The sequence below is a fragment of the Centrocercus urophasianus genome, unplaced genomic scaffold (assembly GCF_019232065.1).
Source record: "Centrocercus urophasianus isolate 14NV4802_14NV808 unplaced genomic scaffold, USGS_Curo_1.0 seq_18, whole genome shotgun sequence".
In the NCBI taxonomy this organism is placed as follows: Eukaryota; Metazoa; Chordata; class Aves; order Galliformes; family Phasianidae; genus Centrocercus; species Centrocercus urophasianus.
In genome coordinates, this window is record NW_024884733.1 from 4,490,009 (window position 1) to 4,504,832 (window position 14,824).

General features: G+C 44.2%; 1 protein-coding gene across 2 annotated transcripts in view; it reads right to left on the reverse strand.

The window, feature by feature from the left end:
- The window catches only part of ACBD6 (acyl-CoA binding domain containing 6), a 70,065-nt gene that overhangs the window by 27,934 nt on the left and 27,307 nt on the right, over positions 1 to 14,824 (reverse strand). Inside the window, exons 5-7 of one of the 2 annotated variants that reach the window (XM_042819324.1) lie at positions 10,770 to 10,875; positions 5,414 to 5,503; positions 2,074 to 5,332 (exon numbers count right to left, since the gene is read on the reverse strand). In XM_042819324.1, the coding sequence (XP_042675258.1) occupies positions 5,177 to 5,332; positions 5,414 to 5,503; positions 10,770 to 10,875 (352 nt within the window). In that variant the 3' untranslated portion in view covers positions 2,074 to 5,176. Of the gene's footprint in view, positions 1 to 2,073; positions 5,333 to 5,413; positions 5,504 to 10,769; positions 10,876 to 14,824 lie in introns of those variants that run through there. The other variant, XM_042819323.1, reaches the window with a different exon arrangement.

A 14,824-nucleotide genomic window follows, 5' to 3' on the forward strand; every position in this document is an offset into this window, starting at 1 on the left:
CTGTGATTCTGTGATTCTGTGATTCTGTGATTCTGTGATTCTGTGATATAGGAAATGAAGCAAGGCTGCAGACCATTCCAATGTGATGCGTCCACCTGAAAAACCAGCTTGGTTGCCAGTGGTATCCTGTTTGTGCAGCTAACCAAACACCTTAATGAGGGGCTAAAGCATTTCCAACAATGCCTTCACAAATTACAGGGACTTAAACATGTGCTTATGTCAAAGATGACCCTGGGACAAAGGGGCTTGGGACCATCCCACGTCCTCCCAGGGAGGCATTTGAGGTAAGGCTGACTCCTGCATCTGTAAAGACAGACACAGTAAGGAATGAGACCTCTCTTCCAGCTCTGCAACACAGCATGCCAGCCAACATAGTGCCATGCATGTCCACCTAACAGCCAGCTGCTGCTGGCTGTCCCTGTGGGTGCTCCCAGAGGTTGCAGCCATCGCATGCCAGTGCTGGCCTTGCCCCTATGAAGGAACAAGGTGATGCCCAATGTGCCAGACAACCTCACAGGGACTCGCAGAAACCCGGTCCTTGGATTTAATCCCTGCATTCTGATTACCCTGAGAGCAGCTTTAGATTTTGAGGGTGTAACAGAGGGGCTACTGCTGGCTCTTCAGGACTGGCACTTGGATTTCACTTTTTCAAATGCTTGTTTTGCATGGAGAGGTTGAAAGGGCTGTGTGGGTCCTGAAATGACCACTCGAATAACACAGAAGCACTCAGCTGTCTCAGCCTGCTTTGCAGGCAGTGCTGCACGCACTTCCTGAGCAGAGGTGCCAACTGCTTTGCTGCACCAGCAGTGAAGCAATGATTCATATGTCTACAGGGAGCAGAAGAAACAAAGGCTGTACATGTCAAGCTGGAAGATGTGAAGAGACAATGCAACAAAAAATCGGCATGCACAGGCAGAAGGAAACTTCTTCTTGTCCTTATAATACACAGCTTGTGCTGCTGAGACCTGAGGTGTCTTCAGAAGCTGAAGAGCAACCCAGGGATAAGTCTCTGCATCCCTCAGCATATATTTAGAGCTGCAAATATTTTGCAAATGCTTCTGCTGAAAGGGACTTTTCTCCCAGTAGGTAAAATCAGCATCTGCTGAGTGGTGACCATTTAACATTCAACCTGCTGCCAATCTACATTCCACAGAGAGACCTGCAGGAGAGACATGGAGCTGTGCCACTTCTAATAACTGTGTGACTGGCACCATGTCAATGCTTTAATGTAGAAAGCTACCCTCTGTCACTAAGCAGATCTTTCCTTTCTTTGGCTAATGGATTTCACACCCATTGGCAACAATGTCAAGACTGAAGGGGTATAAGCCTGCAGTCTTCTGAGATCTCCTTGGCAAAGCTGACTACAGAAATATTGAGATAGGGACTGGGGGCTGTAAGGAAAGAAGAAAACTATCGTGGTTAATAATTCTGCTCTCATTACCCATTGCTTTGCCTTTCATCTTTGTTTAGTTTCTTCATCTGTTTGCCATTGTGCCTTCCCACTGCAGCAATGGTCAGGTCAGCAGAACCTGCAGTATTTGCTTGCTGGGAGCATAACTATGCCAAACCTCTGCAGCAATCTGCAGATCCAGGAGAGGGTCCTCATGCTTTTATTAGCCAAGCTTTCAGCATATTTAGGGGGAAATTTATATTGGGACATTAAATGAAAGCGGGTATTTTTATTTTGACAAGGTTAGAATGGTCCTAACAGTGGAGTATTTTGATGGCTGGCATTTTGTCTATAGGTGCATTTGCACAGATGGGCTTGCAGGAAAGCTGGTGGGCTACACAGGCATGCACACATTCCATGGGGAGTGGAAAGCTGTGAAAGTGCAGCCTGGGACCTGTGTCTCTTGATAAAGAACCACCAGGATGCCTATGCTGATCTCCTCAACACCTCTCTCAGATACAGAGAAATAGGCAGGGAAGGGATGGATGTATGCTAGCTGGCTACTGCTTTGTCTGCACTGCACCTCCGACATGAGGCCCATGCTGATGTAGTCCCCCTTTTTTTTGCTGTGTGAAATCTGAATAAATGCAGTTAAAAAGAAAACAAGCAGGCAGTGACATGCAGACTTTTTCTGGCTTCTTTTTACTCTATACATGCAATCATTCAAGAGTCAGACAGGAAAACGCAAAGGCCTTGCAAACAAAACCAACTGGCCACCAATCTTAGCAATCTTCAACACATCCGTAATTCCTACTTCATTTTTAGCTAATGGTGGAAATTAGTCTTTGGGCTCAGTTGATAAAAATCAACCTGTCTCTGCTGGGTTAGTACCATGATCTGTGGCACAGCAACCACCTCTAGTACAATTGATTTTCTTTTTTGGCAACCAATAGGCCAGTCAATAATAATGTTGTTTGAGAAGGATTGAGTCATGAGGGAGATGAACCCTCCCTGCCATTTATTATGTTTGTATTGTCTCCATTTGAAAAGATTTTTTTTTTTTTTTCCCCCAATGAGGACGTGAAGGTATTATGAGGGGACTGCTACTCCCCATCCCAGGCTCCAGAAGTCCTATGACTCAAAAGCATGCTGGCATGCAGATGGAGAGCTGCTGCCTGCTGGGGCTTTTGGCAGGGGACTAGGAGAAAAGATAGGCTGGGGAAGCAGCCACACTTCTTGTGCTACTCTTAAAGGAAACAAAATAGACTTCAGGCAGCTGAGCTGCCTGGTGTGAATTAGTTCAGCACACAGATGCAACATTCACACAGGTATGAGAGAGAGCAACCAGCCCTCACTGCAGACAGTGCGGGATGCTTAATGACTTTCAATGAAGTTACAGGTGTGTACAAACAAATAAAATAAAACTCACTCCTATTGGCAACAAACTTCCCAACCTGCTGATTTCCAGCTGCGGTTCTCAAGTTTCCTTCCCAAGGCCCTGAGGGCCCAGGGGTGACTGGAAAACTTACTGACAACAGGTGTGAAACCTTCGTACAGTGACCTGTGCCTTTACTGAGGAACTGAAAGGTCAGCAAACAAAGCAAACAGGTCAGTTAGAACTTGGATCGTGACCAAAGTAGCCAAATTACAGTGCTATTTTCTATATGTAAGTATAATGTTGATAAGCTGATGACGTGAAACACACAATGATGTGCAGAGACAGCAAGGCTGGGGCAAGTCTCAAGTTTACTGCTTTGGTGTTACAAGATACTACTTGCTGTTCTTCCTCTCAATGGACAGTTATTAGACTACGATGCCCTTCATCCTTCTGAAAGCACAGGGAACACAGAGGATGCACAGCTGCATGGCAGCACAAGACTGGGGTGCAATTCTGCGCACCCAGCATCCAATGCCCCCTGCTTTGAAACCTCCTTTCCAAGGCCAGGGCAAATGCTGCAGGAAAAATTGTCACAACTGACACTTTGACAGTGTAAAAAGGTTTTCCTTTGTCGCTTGACCTTCTGCAAGGGAAACTTATTCATGTCTTCATATATTTTAAAGCTAGAAATTGATATTACAATCATGCTGTCTGAGCTGCTTTGTAACTACCGCGTTATGAATATGCTCCCCTTCCCCTCCCTTCACCACTCAATTAAAAGCCTACATTTTAAGCAAGCAGAGCTGCAGCAGCAGGAGGCTGTTTTCAGCCTGATCCCTAGCTCTGGATATTTCCAGCAGGGCTCCAAAACACGGTAACACCACCCACTTGGAAATGGCCTCTGGCTCCGAAGATTTAGGTAATTCAATTGCATAAACGTCCCTTTTCAACGTGAAGAGAAGCCTGTTGCCTTTCTGTATCCCTTTGCCCATGGCAATCGGTTACCGCTTGTCAAATGTGCTATTAGAGCTAATTATGAACAATCAGAGAACTCAATGGCTGCAGCTTTTCGGTGACATTAATGAACCGCCCTTCTGAAGCTGCAGTACCACCATTTAAAGCAAAAAACACCACACTGCCAGAATCGGGGCTGTTCGGAGCATGCTATGAGAATGAGTGGAGCCAGGCAAGCTCTCCTCCTGCTCCAAGCTGCCTGTTTAACAACGAAGAGTAATAGATCCAGATCCAGAGGTTTCAAGAGCTTCCACAAGGTAAGCATTGCAACGGGTGAACTAAAATAAGGCAGTAAAGAGTGAGCAAGGCATATGTGCAGGCTGGAATAATGGCACTATTGCTTCAAGTCATCAGAGATCCCTGTACGCCTACCCCATGGTTCTTCATGGCCCACGCATTAACTGACAGTGCAATTGGTAATGTGTAATAGCAGACATTGCAGTGTTTATGGCTGCTTAGGAAGCCACATTTTTTCCCTCTCCCTTTCTTCTTCAGGTTACTCTTCAAAAACTCTTTCTGGTTCTTCTCTGGGTGTGAATTCTCAGAGAGTAAAGGTCAAAATAAAGAAGAAATAAACATTAGGTCATGAAGTCTCAAAATGTTATTGCAACTTACATATGGCTGAGAATAAAAACGCGCCTGCCTTCCCTGGGAACACACCTACGTGCAATGCAGGACCTTTATAAAAATTCTCCTTTATTACTTTGGTGGGAAAAAAAAAGTCAAAGATTGATTTTCTTTTTATGGCCACTATTAACCTTTTGTTACTGGCCAAAAATAAACTGGTTAGAAAATGTGCAATACATCAAGAAAAAAGAATGGAAAGAATTTAACAGAAAATTGAAGTTTGGAGAAAAATAAGACAATTCTCCCCTCAGCCTTCTCTTCTAGGAGTCAGACTTTACCTCCAAAGAAATGACATAGTTATCCAAAAAATGAATTGCCTGCGTGCTGATGCAGTACAGCATTTCAAACAGAACCACCTCCCAGGCTGTCAGGTTAAAGGGGATGGGCAGGTGGTGGGCCCCTCCTCCATCTCATTTCGAAGGGAAGCTCTCCCCAGATGCATCTGACGCACTGCCTGCTAGCTCGCTGGAAGGCTGGCTCTGGGCTGACAATGGGGTATGCCATGCCACGAGTGTGGTGAAGATCCACTTTGTACAAATTCCCACAGCACCTTCTGCAAGGCTGATGAAGCCATCTCGCTGCAAAGAGCTTGCAAAGTTGTCAAAAGGAGAGCATCTCTGTCCAAACTGGGCAGGAGAACAAAGCCTATAAAAGCCACGCTGGTAAGGAGCAGTCAATCACCATCTGACAGAAATATGTTGAACGATTATTTCCGAACACAATCACAATTACACAGGGCAGCCCTTCATTACAGCCAGCTGACAAAACTAGGAGCGTTGAGTTGTGAGTGCGGGGAGCTTCCAGCTTGCTGGCCAGAAGGAACCACTTGTTGAGCTGCAGCTGAACCAGGGCAGCTCCCAGCCTGGTGCATTACGCTGCTGCCCCTTCAGCTCAGACACTTTTGAGCATTCTCCTGTGTAATGCTGTGAAAGAAATTGCTCTGGAGTTGGTCAGGAGGCCACAGAACAAACAGCACACAAGTTCTGTTTTCATTCCTTTCTTACCTGGCTGTTAATGTCGGCAGCGTGCTGCAACAGTGCTGAAACGAGCTCCTTGTGTCCTCTGTCGCATGCCCAGTGGAGCAGAGCCCTGCCCTGCAACATCCAAGAGCATCAAAGCTAGTCAAAAAACAGCTTGGAGAATTGTAGTTATGCTATGAGTTATTGAGTACTAATAGCAGATATACACTAATATCGGTACATAGCATCCTAGTGCTCCGGATCTGGACTTACAGCAGCCCACGCCTGCCTATAAATCTCTTGATGCAGCAGCGGTGAACAAGGTGAGCAACTCATTTATCCACTAATGGAGACTGTGAGCCAATTTCCCAACCGTGGTGCCAGACCTGCAGGTGGGGCAGAAGATACTTGCAGCAGAAGCTCACCCTTCTCCTGCTGGGCATCCTTCAGCAGGGTGGCACAGGCAGACGTTATTTGGAAGGAGGATAAGCAGATACAAAGCATTGAGCTTTTTAACAGACTTTTTGACCCAGTGAGTAATTAATTTTTGTAACACATAATTTTAACGTTACACTAATTAACCTTGAATTAGAATGTATTCTCTGACAATGACTTTCTGTGGAAGCACTGATGACATCGGTGGGCCATTTAATGATTTATGTTCTTGCACTCAGCACCACAATCAACGTCTAAGAGAGGAAAGAGTGCCATTTACACACGATTCTGTAAACACGGGAAGATCTTTAAGTCATCTTTAGCATCCCTAGCTCAACTCTAGCCTGGTAATTACTTAAGAATGAGGATTTCAGTTGGGCAAGCAATGCCAACTTCCTTGTGCCTGGCTTCTATTTCAGAAGAAAGAATCACTTTATCTGCAATGTGCACAATAGCAATAAGTGCTCCAACTGATTATCCCTGTTTCTCTACACATGCAGTATAGAGACAATATTCTAATTACACAATTCCAATTTTTGTGTCATTGTAGTGCAAAATAAAGGCATTCCTATCCTGTCCATAAGTAACATGTTACAAATGGCTGCAACGTTTTGGTTTGCACTTGTCTCTGGTCAAGCAGAACCTTATTTTACTGATGCTCAACTTGGTGGAGTCCAATGAAGGGAACCCAGTGGTTGAGGAAGAACTGTGCTGCCCATTGTGTGAGCGTGGTGATACTGCAGCATGGTGCAACCAGTCCCTCCCTGCAGTGCTGCTTCTGCTGTGAACGTTGCCTTTTGGACAAGACAAGAAACTGAAGCCTGATCATCTCCAGTCATTAAAAATCTCCTCGCGCTATTTGCAGGAGTATGGATTTCAAGTCTTGGGCCAATTCCATTTTGGGTAATTACACTCTGCTTACCTATATATTTTCTCTGCAATTCTAAATGGATACAATATTTTCCAATTAGTGCCTTAAATGGTTCTGCATTGTAATTGTGCACTATTAAAAAGCTGACACGTTCCACACAAGAAATGGCTGCATCCTTGCATCATCTTATCCACCCTATAAGCACAGGGTGGCAGGGAGCCTCTCTCTGCGAGAGCACACCATCTGATGTGGAAGTAAGAAGAAGAATCTCAATGTACTTACCATATAACAAAAAGCATCACTAAGAAAAGTTTAAAACAATCATGGAATTACAGAATGGCCTGGGTTGAAAAGGACCACAGTGCTCATTCAGTTCCAACCCCCTGCTATGTGCAGGGTCACCAACCACCAGACCAGGCTGCCCAGAGCCACATCCAGCTCACGACTGTTTGCACTGAAGCAGGCAAACTAAAATCTTCTGGAGCCCTAGCTGTATGTATTTAGAACAGCTAGACAGCTACAAAGTCTACCTGTTTCCCAGGTCCTCCTTAAAAAACTAATAACAATTCAGTGATAAACCAACTGAACACACAGTCTACAACTCTCTGTGCAGCTTGGCTATCACCTATACAGGTTGAAAACAGCCTGCACAGCTGTTACTTTACAACAACATGTGTCTGCATCTTTAAAAAACACAGCAGAAGCATTAAGAGCCACAGATTGAGCCGTCCCAAAGCACTTCCCGTATGACTATTTCATTAGGCAGTGAAAGACTCAGACCAAGGCGAATAATTTTGCATGGGAAAGCACTGCAGCAGTAGCCTTGCCCAGTGCAATCAGACAGCAGGGTACTCATTCTGTGCAATTCAAACACACAACAGTTGTTGCAGAAGTTGCTTGAGAAGATGCATTTCCCCTGCCTCTGAAGTATTTAATAAAAACAGCATAAAAATAGCCCCAGTGCACTAACCCTGCCTCTTAAATCTTCCGTGCTTTGCTTGGGTAACCGCTGCCAGCTTGGCCGGCTTCTGCAGCAGTTTCTCAAGCCAACAGCATATCAATTTGCTCAGCTCCAAGTCACAGTGTGTTCACAAACAAAGCACAGGACGGGGATTTGTCTCAGCTAGACCGAACCTCAGCAGACAAACGGATGGGAATGAATTTCACATCAATTAGCCAGTGCAGAGAAAGAGGAGAACAAAGCCAACCTCAATGGAAACGCCACAGTATCAAGCTCTACTTCTAGGGACAATGTTTGCAGCTTAAAGGATGCACACCAATGACAGACAAGCTAACCTGTAGCAAGAGTTTTATTGGGATGCCCCATCCCTGCAGGCATTCAAGGCCAGGCTGGATGTGGCTCTGGGCAGCCTGGTCTGGTGGTTGGTGACCCTCACATAGCAGGGGTTTGAAACTCAATGATCATCGTGGTCCTTTTCAACCCAGGCCATTCTATGATTCTATGTTTGTTTATTGGGGCACTTCCAACAGTTACAACAAAATCTCCATCTACAATCTCCGTGGACTTTGGCACAGATGACGGAAGCAACCCACCTATGTCTCTGAACAACTTCTGGTTAGTTAACAGCTGAAGAAATACTGCTCTCACAAAGGCAGCAAACAATCCACGCCGCCAGAGCGTGCCTGACGTCCTGCAGCGACTTCCCAGCCACAGTCCTTCCCTTATTCCATTAGTCCTGCTGACACACGCAAGAGAAACTGGTTGTTTTAGCCTGCACTATTACTCCTAAGTGAATGCAAGCTATTCTGTTGAACTCTGGGCAATTTAGATACAGTAAATGGAAGCTTGTACATGATTACTGTCATTAGATTCTTTGCTTAATTCTAAATTGAAGTTTATTATATCCGTACTGTTAGCGGGTATGCTGGCTTGACTGCCGTACACAAAGATTTTCATGTCTTTATTTAACCTAGGGGAGGAGGCAGCCCATGCTTCAGAAGTTGCCAAGGGCATCTCTGCCTAAATCCTACAGACTTCTACTGCTCCTTCTGAAATCCTTTTGCTTCTAAGTCAGCGTGCCCTCGTTTTACATTTTTATTCTCATTTTCTCCCTTTGCTAACTAGATACAGTACGAATACATCACTTGGTGATAAAACCAAAGCACCATACCACTGCAGGCAGGCCATTCCTGCTGCGGGAGCGGCTGTGCTGAGAGCCTTTACAGCTGAGCACGAGGCTGCTTGGTGCTCCAGCAGATTTTGTTCCATAACAAGTTAACTCTTTGTATGGATCCGTGCTGCCACTTTATATTTATATGTGTTTAAATCAAAAGATCGACAGAGTGAGTTACGTTCAGAGGGCTGGGAAAGGCATCTTCTGGATATGGCAGGATGTATTTACACTGTAACACTAAAACACTTAATAAAAATGACAAGATGATGCTTGCATACCCTTCACTCCACCAGAGACTTGCTCTGGATTATCTCCTTCCTAAAATGGGTTCTAAAACTTGAATCAATTTGCACGATACTGGAAAATGAGCAGCTCTCCAGACTTTGAAGAATGCATTTGGTTACTAAACAGCTCTGGCGACAGTTTCAGTCCCTCAAAACAGCATCAAACAAACATTTCTTTCAGATTTCTTGTTTATTTAATTTATTTATTTATTTAACCAATTTAAATCAAGCCTAATGAAGGGGCTCCTACCTCTTTGAGCACTTGCTGGGGTAAGCAAAAATACACCTAAGGGGGAATTCTGCACCAGCAGGTATCTTTCCATTCACTTTCCATAGGCAGCCAGGGGTCCAGAAGTGTCAGGCGTTTGCTGCAGCAGCTCCATGCTCTGCAAGTGCCTGCTGGTTCTGAAACAGTCCCTATCACACTTTGGACTCGTGGGCATATTTCTCAAAGATGAGAACTCTTTGGGAGTCACTCTACACTTTTCAGATCTGTCTCCAAATGCTTACATGGAGAGAACAAAAATATTTCAGCCATCGTTCACATTTATTTTTTTAACCTATTTCTTTGGCTGAAGGCATGCACATTCATTGCTTGGATGCAAAAGAAGGAACCAGCTTCTGAACATCGGGAAGAATGAAAACATCTCATCAATGGAAATGAAGCAAAGATCACATGATGTTCTTATGCACTGATCACAAGTGTGTGATCTCAAAAATGGGATTTTATTAATGAAAGGATTCTGGCCATGTTAGGAATGACTGCCCTGGGCACTCACTTCTGCAACCTGTGGCTGACAGAAGGGCAAACGGAGCTCAGCAACAGCCCTGTTGCAGTGACTGCACGGCATATGACAGTTTCAGTTCATTGAATTTACAATGCGAAATTCCAGCTCTGATTGTGAACACCTTCCTTCTCATCTGAAAATTAATTCACACGAATTCCTGATTAATAATAAAAGGCCCTGCCATCAGCATTCAGAGCCCCAGCCGGGGCTGTCATGGCTCAGAGGGCAGAAATCTGCTTAGAGCTACCGGAGAACCCAACTGAATTTGTGGCGTCTCAGTCTATGAATGTGTAAGCACTTCATCTGTTCACCAAAACACAATGTGCTGGAAAGCACCAGGCAAAAGTAGCTGTACGTACTGTTGACCAAGAGCAGGGCTAGGTGGCAGTATGCAAGCACTGAAACCAGAGCAATAAAGCTGGTACTGCTACATTTGCTGAATGCAGAACTGTCCACTCCAGGTGTGTTCTTTTACCAAGAAAATCATCAGGCCATTCACATTTTATGTATTTGTCTTTTCCTTGAGGTTTCTGGCAATGCCTCTGTTACCTTCCTGTGAGGAAAAGGCGTTTCGATTCTGAAAAAGAGTGTATGATGCCCCTAGAAAGGGGGGTTTTCAGCAGATCAATCTGCAAGTTGCAGCTGTTGTTGCTGAAATTAACAGGAAGTTTCTGACATACTACAAAACCACAGTACATCCATGCTGCTAAAAATCCAGTGGAAAGTTGCTCTTTCCAAACAGATTATACTCATCTCCATGATCAAGTGCTTGTCCAACTCTTGCAGTACCTTCTAACAAGTCTAACAGGGGAATTCTGGGAAGGTTTAATACTGAGTTAATAAACTAAACAATTAAAAGACTGATTTTCTATATCTTTTTATCCATACCTCCTCATCTGCAACATTCACATCCACTTTTTTCGATTGAATGGCTTTGGTTACGTAGTCAATGTTGTTTTCTCTGCAGTAATCAAAAATGTTCTTGTCCTCTTCCCTATCCAGGAAACAAAAGCAAAAGAAATAACACATTACTGCACTGCACAAAGGCCACGTGCACATCTTATGATCTAACTTTGCCACAAACATTTCAATAGCATCGCTGGAGTGGAACTGGCTTCTGGTATAATGCATGCAGAAGAATATGTTTTTTCCCCATGTAAGAGTCAGAAATTCCTGTTTCCTAGAAAACCAAGGTTGTTTTTAACAACACTTTTAACAACACATCAGGGCAGAAGTCTTAAACCTGTGAATTGTCACAAGAAGCTTATAAAGTTACCCAACACAAAACCTGCTCACTCCTGGTATATATCACTGCAGTCTGCCAGAGGATAAAGGGCTAAAGCTCTGCTTCTCCCTGCTACGCAAACAAACTTGTAACTACTACCGCTTGGAGTCACTTTTCAGTGCCACACATCTCTGACAGTGGTCACTAACACAGGTTTGGAGAGAAGAGCAGAAGAAATAGGATTAAGTGCAAAGCTGAGGATCTAATCTTGGTTAGACCCTCAGCTTCTGAAACTTGGTGGCTTAAGGATTTCTGTAGCCATATCCAGATGAAGATATTTCTCAGATTTTTCCAGACCCTTTTTCAAACACTTTTTTACTTTTTAACCCGTTCATGCTCTCAGCCTTGTTAAAGGAAAGTTCTACAGCTCCATATTGTGGGCATGAAGAGATGAACAGATACTTTCTTTTGGTGTTTTTAAAACAGATGTCTAGTATTATTGGGTATTCCTTGGTAATCTGTGTTTATTCACGTACTTCACACCACCTGCAGACCTCTCATATGACCACACAAGTCACATTCTCTCCAGATGCTCCTTTCAAACTATGCTGTTGTTTCCTCAGATAGCAACTCCTACTTTCGCTGATAATTCCATTTCACCCTCTTCTTCAGTCTCTCTCCTTCCTTTTTGAGATGGGTTGACCTGAATTAGATATGCAGGTGCACAGATTTGTACAGTGGGGTAAAAAAGTCTTCATTCAGATCTCTATCCTTTTCCTAAAGGTTCTGACCATTTGCTTTACTAATTGCAAGAAGCGCTGCAGATCCAGCAACTGATATGGAGGTCTTTCATGCTTTAAGAATCTGTACTAAGGTCTTAAATTCATTAGAAGGTGTTTGCTTCGCTAATAACAACACAAGGTTTAGTATGTCTGAAGCCAGAATACTGCTTTTAGCTCCAGAAGAAGCTATTGGAGCATACGGTAACTGTTGAGACACAGCTTGAACCACTGATTGAGCACCTGGGGAAAGGACCCAGCCAGCCTTGGGAGCACAGATGAAGGCAATTCACATGTGCAACCAGAAGGAATGGAGCTTGGCTGCAACTCTCTTAGACCTCATTTAAGAGCTGACTGCCAGTGGGGAAGGATTTATTTCTGGAGATTCCTCCTTTGCAGATTTTCCCTTGCAAGCCTAAATCTTCAGAGATAGGTAAGCATTTTTTATTTGCAGCACCTTTCTATCACTCCAATGCCTTTGTCACTGGACCTCCTGTATCACTATTCCATCACATTGGTCTTTCTGATTGTTACTTGGTGCAACTCAAGCACCTGCCACATCCCAACTTGTGGGTCTTTCTGCCAGCAAGCGTGGCTAAGGGAGCATGTGTTTGCATTCTGAAACAGGCGTATGTCCCTTGCATATCCTGGCCTGCTGCTCTGAGCAAGGCTATGGTCAAGCTTTGTTGTAACACCATCACTGTAAAAAGGACTGCAACAAGGCTTGCTTGTGGGATGGTACATAAATAGAAACAACTAAAGCATGACAATAATGTCTTTAAGTAGTGGTATACCCACACAGCTGTGTTCCCACTGAGGAGTAAAGAAAACAGATCACTGCTTTGTTAGAAGTAAGCAAAAAGTCCATGTTTCCCCTACCCTTCCCTGTTTCCAAATGAAAACTATAGCTCCAATGAACTAGTCAGTATTGTCATGGGATTTGGCATCTTCCAAACAGTTAATAATACAAAGTTAGCCTCTCCTACGACACCCCCAGTTCACAGTCACCTGTGGGCTTAAGACAATCTGGATGTTGAGCAGAACTCAGACCTGGCAGTGTCCAAGGAAGTTCCTTACAAAAGCAGCAGCCTGCTGCACCAGGTCAGACCCACTGGAGAGGCCACAATGCTCTGGGCCGTTCTCCTTCGCATCCCTGGAGGCGTTCAGGCTGGATGTGGTTCTGGGCAGCCTGCTCTAGCGTTTGGTGACCTTACACATAGCAGGGGGTTGAAACTAGATTATCATTGCGGTCCTTTTCAATCCAGGCCATTCTATAATCTCCCTTACTCTCTGCACATAAGGAGTCCTCTGGCACACCTGAGCTGCGCCTTTCCAGGAGAGATCACACACTTTATGTGCAGGCCCAGGGACACTACAGAAGCCTGCCAGTTCCTTAACCGCACTCTCAAGGACTCATTTGTTGGGGGCCTTGCCTGTATGCTACACAGGCTCCTGGGGAACAAATCACTGCATGCTTTAAATGCAATTGCTTTGAATTCTGGAGGGGAAAAAAAGGATCTCATGGTGGGATTAGAAAAGGCAAAAGCTTATGCTGCTCAAGATGGAGATCGACAGCTTCATGAAGGAGGTTATGAGGCATGCCTGCCCCTGCTAACAACAGCTGATTTGACAAGCAGATGTTCCTCCTGCCTTGCCAGTCTAACCTCTCACACACACTCTTGGCTACTGAAAGCCCTGCTGGGCCTCACATGGCACAGCTGAAGGCACCAGCAGGAAGGCAAACAGCAGCAGTGAAGCAACTGCTCGCTCCCTGTGCTCCACAGGAACCTGTCTGCAGGAGCACAGCGGGAGGGAACATTCCTAACACTGATGGAGCAGCAGTGGGCCACCATTCCACCACAGCCTCCAGGCTAACTCTTAGTCTCCTCTGAGCATGCCAGTATTAAGGGAGAAAAATGGACACAGCTATCTGGATATGATTTAGCTTTTCTGGACTCACCACCTCTGTGAATAGTCTACGTATTCCCCTTCCAAAAAACCACTTTTCAGTCTCCACAATGGAATTATTCCAGGATAGCAATCTCCCTAAACAGAGATAAAGTTTTGGGAAATTTCACCTTTCTACAATGCATTTATTTATCAGGGTCTAAACCTGCTAGCTCCTGTTTTTGAATTAAAATAAGAATTGTTAGCATATATTCTCTCCATTTTACAAAAACCAACGAAGAGAAGTGAGGTTTTTTTACAAACAGATATGAAGGAAGTCTATACAGTCCTAATGAAGATATTTTATTGCAAACAAAACGATGTCTGTGCTTCAGACATTCAAAACAATTTGTTCTTGCCAAGTGCCAAAACCAGGAAGGTAACTAGAGAGAAAAAAGCTCACAAAAATAGTATAAACTTGGCTCTTTTTTTCTTCTTTTAGAGACAGAGAAGAAATAAGAAACAGCACAAAAGCACATGAAGATTTTTCATCTGTTTCACACGTGTTCATGTGTACATGCAAAACAACCCCTCCACCAGCAGTTACAAGGAAACAAAGTGGATGCACGGTTTGTAGACCAGCACTCCACCTATAAAGCTGATAAAAGTCAGCAGCAAGGCCTAGAAGACAAAATAACCTAAAAACACAGGCAGAAGCACATCAGGAATACAACAGATGTCATATCATAACGTTGTTTGACTCAATTTCAGGGGAAAAGATTCTAGCATTTCTAGTGATTTGAAAAAGAAGTGCATTATGAAAAATACAGCCTTTAGGATACCTTGAGTTGGGAAAGAGCAGGAAACTCCAGGAAACTACCGGGAAAGTGCACAGTTACTTACAATGGTAGCTAAAAGAAAGATTGAGATGAGTTTGTTTCAGTGTCAGACTACATACAAGCCTTGTCTCTTCTCGTTGAGGAGTCTCCAAATCCATGACCACCTGATATCTGCAAGGAACAGGTTCCCATCTATTTCTTGCAGATGGCTGG